At 41.0% G+C, this 14,943-nt stretch overlaps 1 protein-coding gene across 1 annotated transcript; it reads left to right on the forward strand.

Moving 5' to 3' along the window:
• Positions 1-13,589: 13,589 nt before the first annotated feature.
• LOC308503929 (mas-related G-protein coupled receptor member X2-like) lies at positions 13,590-14,648 on the forward strand. The gene has a single exon (XM_081063722.1). It carries the CDS (start codon positions 13,605-13,607, stop codon positions 14,592-14,594), a length of 990 nt encoding a protein of 329 aa, XP_080919848.1. The 5' UTR covers positions 13,590-13,604; the 3' UTR covers positions 14,595-14,648.
• The last annotated feature ends 295 nt before the right edge of the window (positions 14,649-14,943 follow it).

A 14,943-nucleotide genomic window follows, 5' to 3' on the forward strand; every position in this document is an offset into this window, starting at 1 on the left:
GAATCCTCAAGGCAGCCAGGGAAAAGAAGACAGTAACCTACAAAGGAAAACCCATTAGATTATCATCAGATTTCTCAGCAGAAACTCTACAAGCCAGGAGGGAGTGGAATCAAATATTCAAACTATAGAAAGAGAGAAATTATGAGCCAAGAATAATATACCCAGCAAAGATATCCTTTAGATATGAAGGAGGAATAAAGACCTTTCCAGACATACAGAAGCTGAGGGAATTTTCTAATACACGACCTGCACTACAAGAAATACTAAAGGAGGCTATTTGACCACCATCAACAGGGACAATTTGTGGCAACATAAAAAGGGGGAGAGTAAAGGCCTGAACCGGAATATGGGAATGGAGAAAGTAAGCGTGCTGAAGAAAATGGAATACTCTAAATATCAAACTTTCTTTTACATAAACATAAGGGTAACCACTCAAAAAAACTCCAGAACTGAAATATATACTGTAATGAAAGAGGAAACAGAGGGAAACATCATAGAATACCACCACACAGAAATAATAGACAACAACAAAAAGGCAAAGAAACAATGGAGACACAGCCTTACCAGAAAACTAAAAATAGAGTGACAGGAAATTTTCAAGTATCAATAATCACCCTAAATGTAAATGGACTGAACTCACCAATAAAAAGGCACAGAGTAGCAGATTGGATCAAAAAACTAAACCCAACCATATGCTGTCTCCAAGAAACACATCTCAGCTACAAGGACAAGCATAGACTCAAAGTGAAAGTGTGGAAATTGACACTCCAAGCAAATGGTACCCAGAGAAAATCAGGTGTAGCCATAATGATATCAGATGAAACAGACTTCAGGGTGAAAAAGATAACAAGAGACAAAGATGGACATTTCATAATGGTAAAGGGGACTATACAACAAGAAGACATAACAGTCATCAATATTTATGCCCCCAATCAGGGAGCACCAAAATATACCAAGCAACTACTAACAGAACTAAAGGGAGAAATTGACCAAAACACAGTTATACTAGGGGACTTAAATACATCATTAACAGCTGTGGATAGATCATCCAAACAGAAAATAAATAACGAAATCGCAGCCCTAAATGACACATTAGATGAAATGGACATAATTGACATATATAGAGCACTTCATCCTAAAACATCAGAGTATACAATTGTTCGACTGTACATGGAACATTCTCAAGGATAGACCATATATTGGGACATAAAATCAGCCTCAGGAAATTTAAGAAGATTGAAATCATACCAAGCATATTCTCTGATCACAAGTCTTTGAAAATGGATATCAAATGCAAAAAGAAAGCAGGAAAAAACACAAATATATGGAAATTAAACAACATACATTAAAGAACGACTGGGTCAAAGAAGAAATTAGAGGAGAGATCAAAAGATACATAGAAACAAATGACAATGAAAATACATCCTACCAAAATTTTGGGGATGCAGCGAAAGCAGTTTTAAGAGGGAAATTCATATCGTTACAGACCTATCTCAAGAAACAAGAAAAATCCCAAATAAATAACCTCGTATTACAACTTAAAGAACTAGAAAAAGAAGAACAAGTGAAACCCAAGGTCAGCAGAAGAAAGGAAATAACAAACATCAGAGCAGAACTAAATGAAATAGAGAACAAAAAGACAATAGAAAAAATTAATGTGACATATCGCTGGTTCTTTGAAAAGATTAACAAAATTGATGAACCCTTGGCTAGACTCACTAAGATAAAAAGAGAGAAGACACTAATTAATAAAATCAGAAATGAAAAAGGGGAAGTTATCACGGACACCACAGAAATACAAAGGACCATCCAAGAATACTATGAAGGACTATACGCCACCAAATTCAATAGCCTAGGAGAAATGGACAAGTTCTTAGAAACATATAGCCTTCCAAGGCTGAACCATGAAGAACTGGAAAATCTAAACAGACCGATCACCAGTAACAAAATTGAATCAGTCATCCAAAACCTTCCCAAAAGCAAAAGTCCTGGACCAGATGGCTTCACTAGTGAATTCTACCAAATCTTCAAAGAGGATCTAATACCAATCCTGCTCAAACTTTTACAAAAAATTGAAAAAACAGTACTCCCTAACTCATTTTGTGAGGCCAACATTACCCTGATACTAAAACCTGGTAAGGACAACACAAAAAATGAAAACTACAGACCAATATCTCTGATGAATACAGATGCTAAAATCCTAAACAAAATTCTAGCAAATCGAATACAAGAATGCATTAAAAAGATTATTCACTACGACCAAGTGGAATTCATACCCGGGCACAAGGATGGTTCAACATCCGCAAATCCATCAATGTGATACATCACATAAACAAAATAAAGGACAATAATCATATGATTATATCAATTGATGCAGAAAAATCATTTGACAAGATACAACATCCATTTATGATTAAAACACTTAATAAAATAGGTATAGAAGGAAAATACCTTAACATAATAAAGGCCATATATGACAAGCCCTCAGCTAATCTCATAATTAATGGTGAAAAGCTGAAGCCCTTTGCTCTACGTTCAGGAACACGACAGGGCTGTCCCCAATCACCTCTGCTTTTCAACATAGTGTTGGAAGTCCTTGCCAGAGCAATCAGGCAAGAGAAAGAAATAAAAGGCATCCAAATTGGGAATGAAGAAGTTAAATTGTCACTCTTTGCAGATGACATGATGCTATTTATAGAAAACCCTAAAGACTCCACCAAAAACGTATTAGAAACAATCAATGAATACAGTAAAGTTGCTGGCTACAAAATCAACGAACAAAAGTCCATTGCTTCCTATATACTAACAATGAAATCTCAGAAAAAGAAATACAAAAAACAATTCCTTTTGCAATTGCAGCAAAAAGAATAAAATACCTAGGAATAAACTTAACCAAGGATGTGAAGGACCTATATGCTGAAAACTATAAGACATTTTTGAAAGAAATTGAAGAAGACACAAAGAAATGGAAAGACATTCCGTGCTCATGGATTGGAAGAATCAACATAGTTAAAATGGCCACATTACCCAAAGCAATATACAGATTTAATGCAATCCCCATCAAAATCCCAATGGCATTTTTTAAAGAAATAGAACAAAAAAATCATCAGATTTGTTTGGAACCACAAAAGACCCCGAATAGCCAAAGCAATCTTAAGAAAAAAGAACTATACTGGAGGTATCGCTCTCCCTGACTTTAGCTTGTACTACAGGGCTACAATAATCAAAACAGCATGGTATTGGCAGAAAAACAGACACATAGACCAATGGAATAAAATTGAGAAACCAGAAATAAAAACACATAAATATGGACAGATAATTTTTGACAAAGAAGCTAAAAACATACAATGGAGGAAAGACAGCCTCTTCAATAAATGGTGCTGGCAGAATTGGATAGCTACGTGCAAAAGAATGAAACTGGACTGCTATCTGTCACCATGTACCAAAATTAATTCAAAATGGATCAAAGACTTAAGCATAAGACCTGACACAATAAACTGCATTGAAGAAAACATAGGTACTAAACTTATGGACCTTGGGTTCAAAGAGCATTTTATGAATTTGACTCCAAAGGCAATGGAAGTAAAAGCTAAAATAAACGAATGGGATTATATGAAACTGAAAAGCTTCTGCACAGCAAAAGAAACTATTGACAAAATAATGAGGCAACCAACTGTATGGGAGAAGATTTTTGCAAACAGTGCCTCTGATAAGGGGCTAATATCCAAAATATACAAGGAACTCATGAAAGTCAACAACAACAAAACAAACAACCCAATTGAAAAATGGACAGAGGACCTGAAGAGACATTTCTCCAAAGAGGACATACAAATGGCAAATAGACATATGAAAAAATGCTCAACATCACTAATCATCAGAGAAATGCAAATGAAAACCACAATGAGATATCACCTTACCCCAGTCAGAATGGCTATCATCAACAAGACAAATAGTAACAAGTGTTGGAGAGGCTGTGGAGAAAAAGGAACCCTCATACACTGTTGGTGGGAATACAGACTGGTGCAGCCGTTATGGAAGGCAGTGTGGAGGTTCCTCAAAAAATTACGAATAGAATTACCATATGACCCAGTAATCGCTCTCCTGGGTATCTACCCAAAAAATCTGAAGACATTTATACATAAAGACACGTGTGCTCCAATGTTCATTGCAGCTTTGTTTACGGTGGCCAAGACATGGAAACAACCAAAATGTCCTTCGATAGATGAATGGATAAAGAAGTTGTGGTATATATACACCATGGAATACTATTTGGTGGTAAGAAAAGATGATATAGGACCATTTGTGACAACATGGATGGATCTTGAGAGTATAATGCTAAACGAAATAAGTCAGACAGAGAAAGCAGAGAACACTATGATTTCACAAAGGTGTTTTCATAGAAAGGATCCTATAACCCAGTGACTTTTCGTTTCCCACCCTCAACCCCAGCATATTCTCCTTCCCTTTCTCTGACTCCAGTGTGATTCTCTATGTAACACTGACCTGCTCCCCCATCCCCCAATATACCACTTCTCAAATTGTACAGGAAGTGAGAAACCAATCTAAGGCTACTACAGATGAGTTTGCTTTCCCCCAAGAGCTGTGTTTCTTACATGTTGGGTAAATTTTAAAGTGAAATTTATCCTATCAACTATTCTTTGTCTTTATTTTGTTTTGCTTTTTTATTGACAGACATTTCTCACAGTTAAGCTTTAAAAGTGCTCTGCCCAGAAGGACTTCCCAACCCACACCTCTCCAAGTCATCTATTCAATCATTAATCCACTCATGCTTGCAGACACACATGCATGCATGTAAAAAGGAAAGGAACCTTTGCTGAGCATTGGGTCGGCTATGTCACACTGTCCCAGGCACTGGGACTCAAAGACATGTTCATCATTGTCAAAGAACCTACAGTGCAAAGGCAGAGAAATATGTCCTCGGATGTTTACAGTGCTATGTGATTAATGCTTTCTTATGGTCATATACGTGGCTGTGTGAACTAAGGAGATACCCAAATTAAATTAGTTCAGTAGAAATGGGACATTATTGGATCAAATAATTGAGTCTGCAAAAGAAGCCAGCTTCAGACAGAGTAAGATCCAGAGGTAAGTCTGCTTGGCTTTCAGCTGCTGGTGTGGCCACATGGAGTGGAATGAGAAGCCCAGACACAGGGGTAAGCAAAAACCTTCTTACAATAAACATACGTGCAAGCTCATGCAGTAAAATCAGCTCCACATGCAAAAACATACACACATACTACATATAAAACTGTTCTTTACAGGGACTTTCTAAATGAAACTGCCCTATATTCTCAACTCTCATGGCAAGAACACATAACACAAATTTTTGTGCAATGCGGAGGGACCTAGATTGATGAGTGTATCACAGTGATGAAAATGGAGTCTCTGGGAACCATTAAGGACCTGATCAGTGAGAGTCACCCTGGGAACTAGGTGGCCTCAGAGAAAGCCCTCCTTGAGGTCTCCACTCTCTTTGGTACAAAACAGACCCAAGGCAAGTGGAGGAGTCATAAGGCAGAGACGGCTCCCCAGGCACGAGGGATTTCTTAATCTTAAATTCATCACAGATAAAGGCATCTCATGTTGCACATGAGAAACTGAGGCTAAACAGTTTACACAATTAATAATTATCAAATTGAAAATATACTACTTATTATGAAACACCATAAAACCTTGGGAAATTGGTGTGCATATACCAAAGGATTCATGCAGTTCTTTCCATGTAGAAGTATAACTAGAGATTTATACTTTCGTCTATTTCAGTATATTCTCCTCTAGGCAGCCTGAGAGACTTTTGAAAGCACAGAGCTGATGAAGTCACTTACTTGATTAAATTCCTTGTGTGGCTCCCCTTTGCTCTCAGAAGGAGATTCGTATTTCCTCTTACGGCTACAAGTCGTGCATGATCTAGAAAGGATAGAATATAATACAGTTTTAGGACAACCCCAAGGTGAGAAGTCTAACCGGAGTGCCCCATGAGAAGTTGGGACATCGAAAGACTAAACCTTTAGTGTATTTCTCAATAATGATAAGTCAAACCACCAAGAAACTGCTTGATCAAGCTTGGCTCTCGGTGAAGAAAAATTCTCTCTTGAGAATTTGTAGTCGCTTGTCAGTATCGCACTATGGTCCCAATTCACAAAACCTGTGGTCTCCCTAAAACTTCAAATGCTAGAAGAGGTTTCTAGGAACACCCTGATACATGAAAGTCATGATGGTAAGTTGCCCCAGTTATTTAGCAAAAGGAAACACACATCTTGTCTGTAGGAACTCAGCCATAATTTAGGCCTCAAAGAATTTCCACAGATGAGTTCCAAGGAAAGTGGGAAGCCCACAATAAAAAAATCACAAACACACAAAAAAAACAAGGTAGCATAAAGTGATAAAAGAAACAATAGAGTGTAAATTCCGATATCCGTATTGGACGGTCAGGTAATTATAATATTGTCATGCTTAATAGTGTTAAAGACACATAAGAGAGAATTGGCAATGTGAGCCAGCATTAAGAGACAAAAATATGACCAAGGAAATGTAAACCCCAATCTCAGGGAAAACTTCTGGAAATTAATAAAATAGAAATTGGAATTTAAAGTTTAGTAGATGCAGATTCCCTCTTTGGGAGAAAACCAAGATGGCGCAGTAGGTAAACGCTGTGTTTATCTTCTCTCCCAACCACATCAAAATTACAACTAATCCACATTCATCCATTATTGAGAATCCCCTAAAATCAAACTGAACTGAAGCCTTTCAACTAAGGACGTGCAGAAGCCACCTCGAAACTGGTAGGAGGGTCAGAGATAGGTAATAGGCTGGTCCTGCACCCAAGTGTGACCATTAAAGGTCTATTTCAGCTGTGTGGGTCCCCCACCCCCATCCCAGCCCCACCCCAGGACATGTTTCCAGTGCCGGGGAGAGAAGTCCCCATAATTTCTGACTGTGAAAACCAGCGGAGATTGTGCGTGAGTGAGTCTGAGTGCAGCTGCACTTGCAGGCAGGCCTCTTAAAGGGATTGCGCATAGATTTACCCACCAAGGGAATCACTGGCTGAGCTCCAGTGCTGGGGCAGCAGCTGCAAAAGCAGCAGGGACAAATGGTGGGGAAAAGAGTTGCCTGGCTTGGGAGGGGGGGGGGGTGGATTTCTCTTGGATGGGGGAGCTGGCAGAGGCCAAGTTTTTTTTGTTGAGCCCTCCCCCTTCCCTAGGTGCATATGAAGGCGGCCTCCATATCTTATCTAAATCTCAGCAGTTAATTTGCCATACCTAGGCAATGAAACCTGGCCCCGCCCAACCCTCAGGCATTAATACAAGACCTGGTCTTATTTTAATATAAGACCTGGTCTTATATAATATAAGAGTGAGCCTTATATTAATTTTTGATCCAAAAGACACATTAGAGCTGATGGTCTGGCTAGGTCTTCTTTTTGGTGAAACACAGTAGCTGTGAAAAATAAAAAGGAAAATTTAAAGGTATGGAAAATAGAAAAGAAAACTCTAACATATGATGGATTAGACTTGTAGAAAACAATAATAATAAGCATCACATAAGAGCTAATAAGTATATACTACTTAGTATGTGTCCCTGTTCTGAACTATTATAGAATGAATTCATTAATCTTCACAACTCACCTCTAAAGTAGGCAACTATGTCATCGCCATCCTACATATGAAGAAACTGAAACAGAGGAGTTACCGCAGTTGCCTAAGGCCACATAGAGATGTGAAGCAGCCTGGCTCCAGTTTGTTTTCTTAACCACTACGTAATATTTATAGAGATAATAGCAGAAAAATGTCCAGAAATATTAAATTACAAAATTCTGAAATCCAGAAAACTCCCCCAAAACTAAATATGATGTGAAAAAGAAAGCCACTAGGCACATAATGGTGAAAGTGTATCACACCAGAGAGAAAGGAAAGCTCTTAGAAAGCACAAAGACAGCTCACTGCAACTGAATGGCAAGGTGACTAATGGCCAATCTCACAACAGTCACAATTACAGCCAAAGACAGTGACTGTTCAATGTGCTGGAGGAAAGGAAATGGCCTCCTACAAAGTTATGCCTGAAAAGATCCTCTTTAGAAAATGAGGGGGAAACGATGAAATTTTCAGGCAGAGAAAACCTGGAGCACTTTCACCACCCACAGACTTTCACAAAAGGAACATCTGAAGAATGTGATTTGAAGAATACAAGATATGACATGGGAAATGGAGAGGTGTTGCTTATGAAAATACTTTTGAACAAACACTAACTATTGAAAACAATACCTGTTTAATTTCTTGGGGAAAAACAGAATCAAAATTAAATTCTGGAACGAAGTAGGTTGAGAGGAAAAGTTGAAGCTCTCTAAGGTCTCGGTGTGGTTCATCGGGAGGGCAGACTCCTGAGGATGGTTGTGGGGTTTGTCTACTGCACCAAACAATGTCCAAGGCAGAGGAGGGGAGAGGGGCTGAAATACAACGTGCTGGTTAACGCTGTGTCCAGCTGCAGGGCTGTGACTACTGGGAAGGAAGGGGCACATTACGTCTTCACCTAAAAACAAGATCAGGTGTTCCTCAGCTCAGGAAGTGCACCTTGTCCTAATGTGCATAAAGGTGATAGAAGTGGACTCCTTTGCAAGTTAAAACACTGATTGCCTTGAGACTTGACATAAGTATGTTAAATATCTACATTTATTGCCTGGAAAATAGACGTAGAGATTAACATTTCCAGACAAATCACGAGAAACAAACATCTTCCGTAAAGTCAGTGATTTCTGAGTAGAACACAAGTACTTTCAATTCTGCTCCAATTCTCCCATGAAATCTTATTCCATTTAAAATGGGAAGATTGAAATAATAATAATAGTAAATTTTAAAAAATAAAATAAAATGGCAGATGTAGAGACGTGTTTCTGGTAGGAGGAAGATTGTAATGCCAGCTGACCAATCCCTCAGGTCGGGGCAGTGTCTCCTACCCGTGCCGGTCTGTGTGAAGAGCTTCATGTGAACAGCTGCCCTTTTCGGGCAAAGTTTTGCTTGGGATACCAAGCACACGACAGTGCCACTTTCCTCGTGTACTCCCCAACACAGGGTATTAGGCTTTTGCATATTTGGAAATCTGAAGGTGCACACATTCAGTACAGTTTCAATTATCTTTCTCACCTGAGTATGCTTTAGCACATTTTGTGATGTTTAAGATACATGGGTTATCTAGGAACCGAGTTGGTTATTTTCCTATTAGGTTGCTAGGGTTCTTCCTAATGTGTAGGAGATACATACATATTTACTTACAAATAATAAATATATTAAAATTTATGTCAATATAAATTAGGATTTTGTCCAAAGATGCATTGTAAGTACTTTTTCCACTTCCTTGTTTGACTTTCTAATGTTGGCCTTTTTCCATGGAGAAAAAAAATATTTTTGATTATAATTTTTTACCAACATTTTTATTTAAGGCTTGAGTATTAGGTCAAGATTGGGCACAACTTCCATAAACTTACAAAATTACTCATGCCCCTTTTTTCCCTAATTCTATATGATTTTCTTACACATAATAATAATCCATTTTATATTTAACAGGGTATAAAATCCGAGGCATTATCCCTGATAGGTTTTACGCCATTTTACAAATGGTCCAACAACACTTATTAAATAGTCCATCTCCACACCTCCCATTTGAACTGGCCCCTTCATCATAGACTGAATTCCATATGCCCTTTGTTTGATACCTGACCCTTCCTGCCCACTGTTTTATGTTAGCAAAACATTCGTATATTGCCGAGGCTTCAGGGTATTTTCTAAAATCTATTAAGGCTAGTTAATCCTCATGGTTTCCTATTATCTCCAGAATAAGTTGAGGTTACGTTTTATCATGCTTCTAACTATTCTTTTCTTTCTTCATATACAGGAAAGACATTGTTTTCTGTAGAGCAATTTTGTACCCAACCATCTTTCTGAACTGTCAGCTGATTCTCTGGGTTTTCCGGGTGGATATCATAACACCTGCCAATCTCTCCTAAAGCCACACTTTCAATCTTCCCATCCACTGGAACCACACCTGTCACTATCAGCAATGACTCAATATTGTGTATCCCAAGGTCAAATATTAGACCTCATCTCACTCAGTGCCTCACAGAGGACTGAGACTATTGCTCACTCCCATCTGCTAGAATCGGTTTCTCAGCTCAGTCTCAGGATACTGTGCTCTCCTCGTTTACCCCTCCTTCAGAAGCTCCTTCTTACTACTGTGTTGGCTGGGTCCTCTCTTCTTCCAAGGGTCTGGAGGGTGGAGGCCCTAATGCTGACTCTCCAAACGCTTCTCCATCAGCACTCACTCCCAGGGTGAGCTCACCCACCTCCTCTGCAAAGCCCGAGCACAATCCTGAGCGTTATTCATCACTGCATCTACCCTGCCTGGAACAGTGCCTGGCACAGCACAGGCACTCAGCAGTGCTGGGTCAATGCAGAAATGGGTGAATGAGTTTTCTGACTATTTTAAATGCTTCATAGTTACGTTTTTAAAGGAAATGACAAGTAACTGAACTTGGCTGGAGCTCGGGCACATGAAAGGAAGTCATAGGAGCTAAAGCTGCAAACACTGGTTCTCCCTGGATCATCTACAATAATCCAGCTAACAAATATCATGAGGAGAAAGAGAAAGGGAACAGATAGTGTGTGCAGAGTGTTAAATTTCTTATCCTTTATGAGGGAACTCAATAAACTCTGTTGTTCACATTGATAAATCAAAACTTGAAACATAGTGTGATCATGCAAAGCTACAAAATAACTGCTAAAAATAGTTAAAATGGAAACTGTAAACATCGGTTGCAATTGGGGAATAACATGAAGAGACTTTGCATTTTGCTTTATACACTTTGGTGTCCTCTGCAATAAAACGAAAGTGCATACTTTACTGAGTAAATGTGAGTAAATATGAGTAAATGTGAGTAAATGTAGAAAGATCAGGTGAGCCAGGCCATGCAGGGCCCTGAACGTGAAGCACAGTATTCTTTAGCTGTGGGATCTCACATAGCCCGGTGGGTGGGCTTCCTGCACAGGCTCACAGTGGGCAGCAAAAGGCTCAAAAAAGGCATTTTCCCTCCCAGGGAGGGGGACGCATGGGGAAGGATGGGAAGAGGCCAAGAAAAGTGGTTGGAGTCAGGGCCCACGAAAAGTCTCCTGAGGTGCTTGTCTCACACATCTCCAGAATCTCATTGGCCAGTGTCCCCTGTGCAGGAAATCACAGGGGCTGTCCAGCATCTTGATAAGACTCTCTTAGTCACCAGGTTTCACTCCTGCTCCTGCTGGCACCTCCTACCCAGAGGGTAGAAAAGCATTCTCTGCTGTTTGTCTCCCCAAGGAGAGCTCTTCCTTTTCTACTCACCACCCTCAATAAGAAGAGGGAGCTGAGGTAAGAGTAGGCTCACAACTGTCTTCTTTCAAAAGCAGTGTTGTTTTCTTGTTCTTAGTTTAGTACACATGCTATGATTTCATCTTGGGGAGGGGCTGGCAGGGAGCCATGGGCACCCATCAGTGAGAGTCAGAACACGTGAGGCTCCCTCAGGAAAGCTTTGGGCGCTGGGAGCTTAGACTGTGGGAGGTCCACACAGGGCCAACCAGGTTCTGTCTGCTTCTGTTGTATCTCTGTAGTTCTCGCTCTCTCCTCCAAACATTCAAATGTGCAATTGTGGAGAGCAATGTTTTGCTAATTTTAATTTAGGGAATAGGATGTCAAGTAGACATTGCTTTCAAAGGCTAACTTGTTATTAATAACCTCACTTTTCACAGACTAGCTTGCTGTTCAATGAGGTTTTTCTTTGTTAGTTTTATCCTTGTATCTGGATTGTCCCAGCAGAAACTAATAGGGTCATTGTGGAAAGTTCAATAAAGAAACTGTGTACAAAGGTGCAGGCAGGGCTAAGGGAAATCTGGGAAGGATGCAGAGGACCCCCAAATACAAGTCATAATAAGGAGGTGTTACCATTCTGTGTCCTGATGGGGAAAGGAAAAGAGAAGTTACCAGAACTCAGGGAGGGTCGTGGGTGTAGCTGTAGTTGTCACTGTGACAGTAAGAAAGGCCACCAGACACAGGCTATGTCCTTAGGTAGAGTAATAAAGCCACTGCTGACTCACAGCCTGGCAGCAGAGGGCCAGGGAGTTAAAAATCCTAAATCACCCTCCAAACCAGGTGTAGAGTAAAAGGGAGCCCATCTATGAGACAGAGATGTCTCCTATCCAAACACAGAGGAGAGCAGAGTAAATGGAAATAAGATTCAATGTCACAGGAGAATATCCATGTCTTCTTATAGCCTCTTCACATACAAATTTTCCTGATACCGATCCTCAATATGATTGGATCAATTTCTCATGGTATTTCATTTGTTTGTTTGTTTGTTTGTTTGTTTCACTGTTTGGTTGTCCCTCCCTACCTGGTGTTAGTTTTTGGAATAATGTCTCACTAGCATCATAAATGCCTGTGAATAGAATGTAGAGTTTTTCTTAAATGTGGGGGTAGAGGGGTATACCTAAATATTTTAAGTGTATGATTTTGGATGCTATACAAAGAAAACTATTATAAAAGTTCCTTTTCCACGGAGATAGGAAAGACAGTTTGGGGAAAATAATCAATAATGTTGTAAAGATTATGTAGGGTATCCATTGGACACTTTTTTTTATTAGGCAGACACTTCATGGATGGTGTCAATGACTAACCACTGCATAGTACAAATGATGCTGAAGCTGAATATTAATGAATGTCAACTATAATTATATACATAATTATATACATATAATTATATACATATAATAGGATGTGGAGTACAGCAAAGGGAATAGAGTCGATGGAATTGTAACAGCTGTATACATGACAGAGGGGCAGTAATTGGGGAAGGTGGGGTATCATTTTGTGAAGAGTGTAAATGTCTAATTATTACATTGTTTTTAACCTGAAACTATTTTTTTAAATAAATAGTTCCTTACAGAGTGTCCCACACACAGAGCTAGATGGGGGCACACCAACAGATAGGAGAAGTGTACTTCCTGTCATGATAAAGCTTACACAACGGGTCATTTCTAACCCTAGAGTCATGGCCAACTGACCTCTAGAAGAGGTCACAATCTCTTCATGACCCTAAAGCATGATCTCCTTTCTGGTGGATGGACACTCTCTGTCACTGAGGTAGCCCACAGATCATGCCTTGGGCTTCAAACTCCCTCCCCTCAAAGGAAATCAAGTCCCAGGGCAGATGGAAAGTTGAGTCGGTCCTGTTGTCATCCACATAACCTGTCCAGCCTTCTCTTCTCTTGCCTGCAGGAGACATGTCATGGCTGTGGAGTATGAGGAGAGGTGTTTGGACCACAGATTATTCCAACGTCTGTACAGGGTCCGAGTCTCAGTAGAGAGACACCCAGAGAGAACTGGATTTGAATCTAGTTTCCAGGACGCCAAGGCTGTGTGTCCTTCAGGAAGTACCTTAATCTCTGCAAGCCTGCATTTCCCTCCTCTGGAACACAGGGACAGTAATTCTCCTGCAGCAGGGTGGCCGTGAGAGTCAGGTGCTCAAGTCTTGTTTCTGTTCTAGTGGCACCAGTGGAGGGATCCTGAGCATGAATGCAACGGTCACAGCCTGGGGGACTGCAGTTACGCCAATGAATGGAAGTGACGAGGCAATTCTTCAAGCTTTCAGGATGGGGACACTGACCTTCGCCTTGCTCATGGCCATCATAGCCCTGGTGGGGCTGGCAGGAAACGCGGTTGTGCTGTGGCTCCTGGGCTTCCGCATGCGGAGGACCTCCTTCTCTGTCTACATCCTCAACCTGGCGGGAGCCGACTTCCTCCTCCTCTGCTGCATGATTACAGTTTCCATGTGTATACTCAGCAACTACTTCCACTTCATCCTTATCCCCAGCTTTCTCATCCCTGTGCTCACCTTTGCCTACATCACCAGCCTGAGCTTTCTCAGCGCCATTAGCACTGAGCGCTGCCTGTCTGTCCTGTGGCCCGTCTGGTACCGCTGCCATCGCCCCAGACACACCTCGGCTGTCATGTGTGCCCTGCTCTGGGCCCTGTCCCTGCTGCTGAGCATCCTGAATGGGAACTACTGTGGCTTCGTGTTTGCAGATTTTTCTCAGGTGTGGTGTCCAGTATTTGATTTCATCACTGCTGGGTGGCTGATTTTCTTATGTGTGCTTCTCTCAGGGTCCAGCCTGGCCCTGGTGACCAGACTGCTGTGTGGCTCCCAGCGGGTGCAGCCGACCAGGCTGTATGTGACCATCCTGCTCACAGTGCTGGTTTTCCTCCTCTGCGGCCTGCCCTGGGGCACCTACTGGTTCTTCATGTTCTGGATTAGGAGAAGGTTATATTGGTTGCCCGAATCTTTCCTCCTGTTTGCACTTGTCCTGACCTGTGTGAACAGCTGCACCAACCCCATCATTTACTTCTTCGTAGGCTTGTTCAGGCAGCGATGGAGGAAGGGAAGGAAGACCCTGAAGCTGGTTCTCCAGAGGGCTCTGCAGGACACTCCGGAGGGGGATGAACATGGAGGACGGCCTCCTCAGGAAACCCTGGAGATGTCGGGCGGGATTCTGATGTCCTGATTCAGAGTCTTGCTTTGTTCCGACACATGGGGTTTAGAGAACCAACTTTGTCCCTATCAGGTTGGGAGGTTTTTTAAGTGTCTCAGCCTCGGGAATATCAATTAAAACAATGAACATGATAGTCCTGTTGATGAGAATTAAGTGAGATTGTGCTCGTTAAGCACACACTGGGTGCAGGGTCTCAGGATGCCTTACCCAGGACGCTCACCCCACCTCCTTGGGAGCTTTGCCAACGCTGGGGTCCAGGACTCTTCCCACTTTTGAAGAATCCCACCTTCAGCAGGAGCTAAACACAGTGCAGAAAAGACCAAATTTCTTTGATCACCGAACTTGATAGAAACTAAAAGAA

This window comes from Rhinolophus hipposideros, assembly GCF_964194185.1.
Source record: "Rhinolophus hipposideros genome assembly, chromosome: 10".
Classification (NCBI taxonomy): Eukaryota; Metazoa; Chordata; class Mammalia; order Chiroptera; family Rhinolophidae; genus Rhinolophus; species Rhinolophus hipposideros.

Bases quoted from the DNA above. Each gene is read 5' to 3' on its own strand.
- LOC308503929 (XM_081063722.1), top strand. From the start codon at position 13,605: ATGAATGCAACGGTCACAGCCTGGGGGACTGCAGTTACGCCAATGAAT.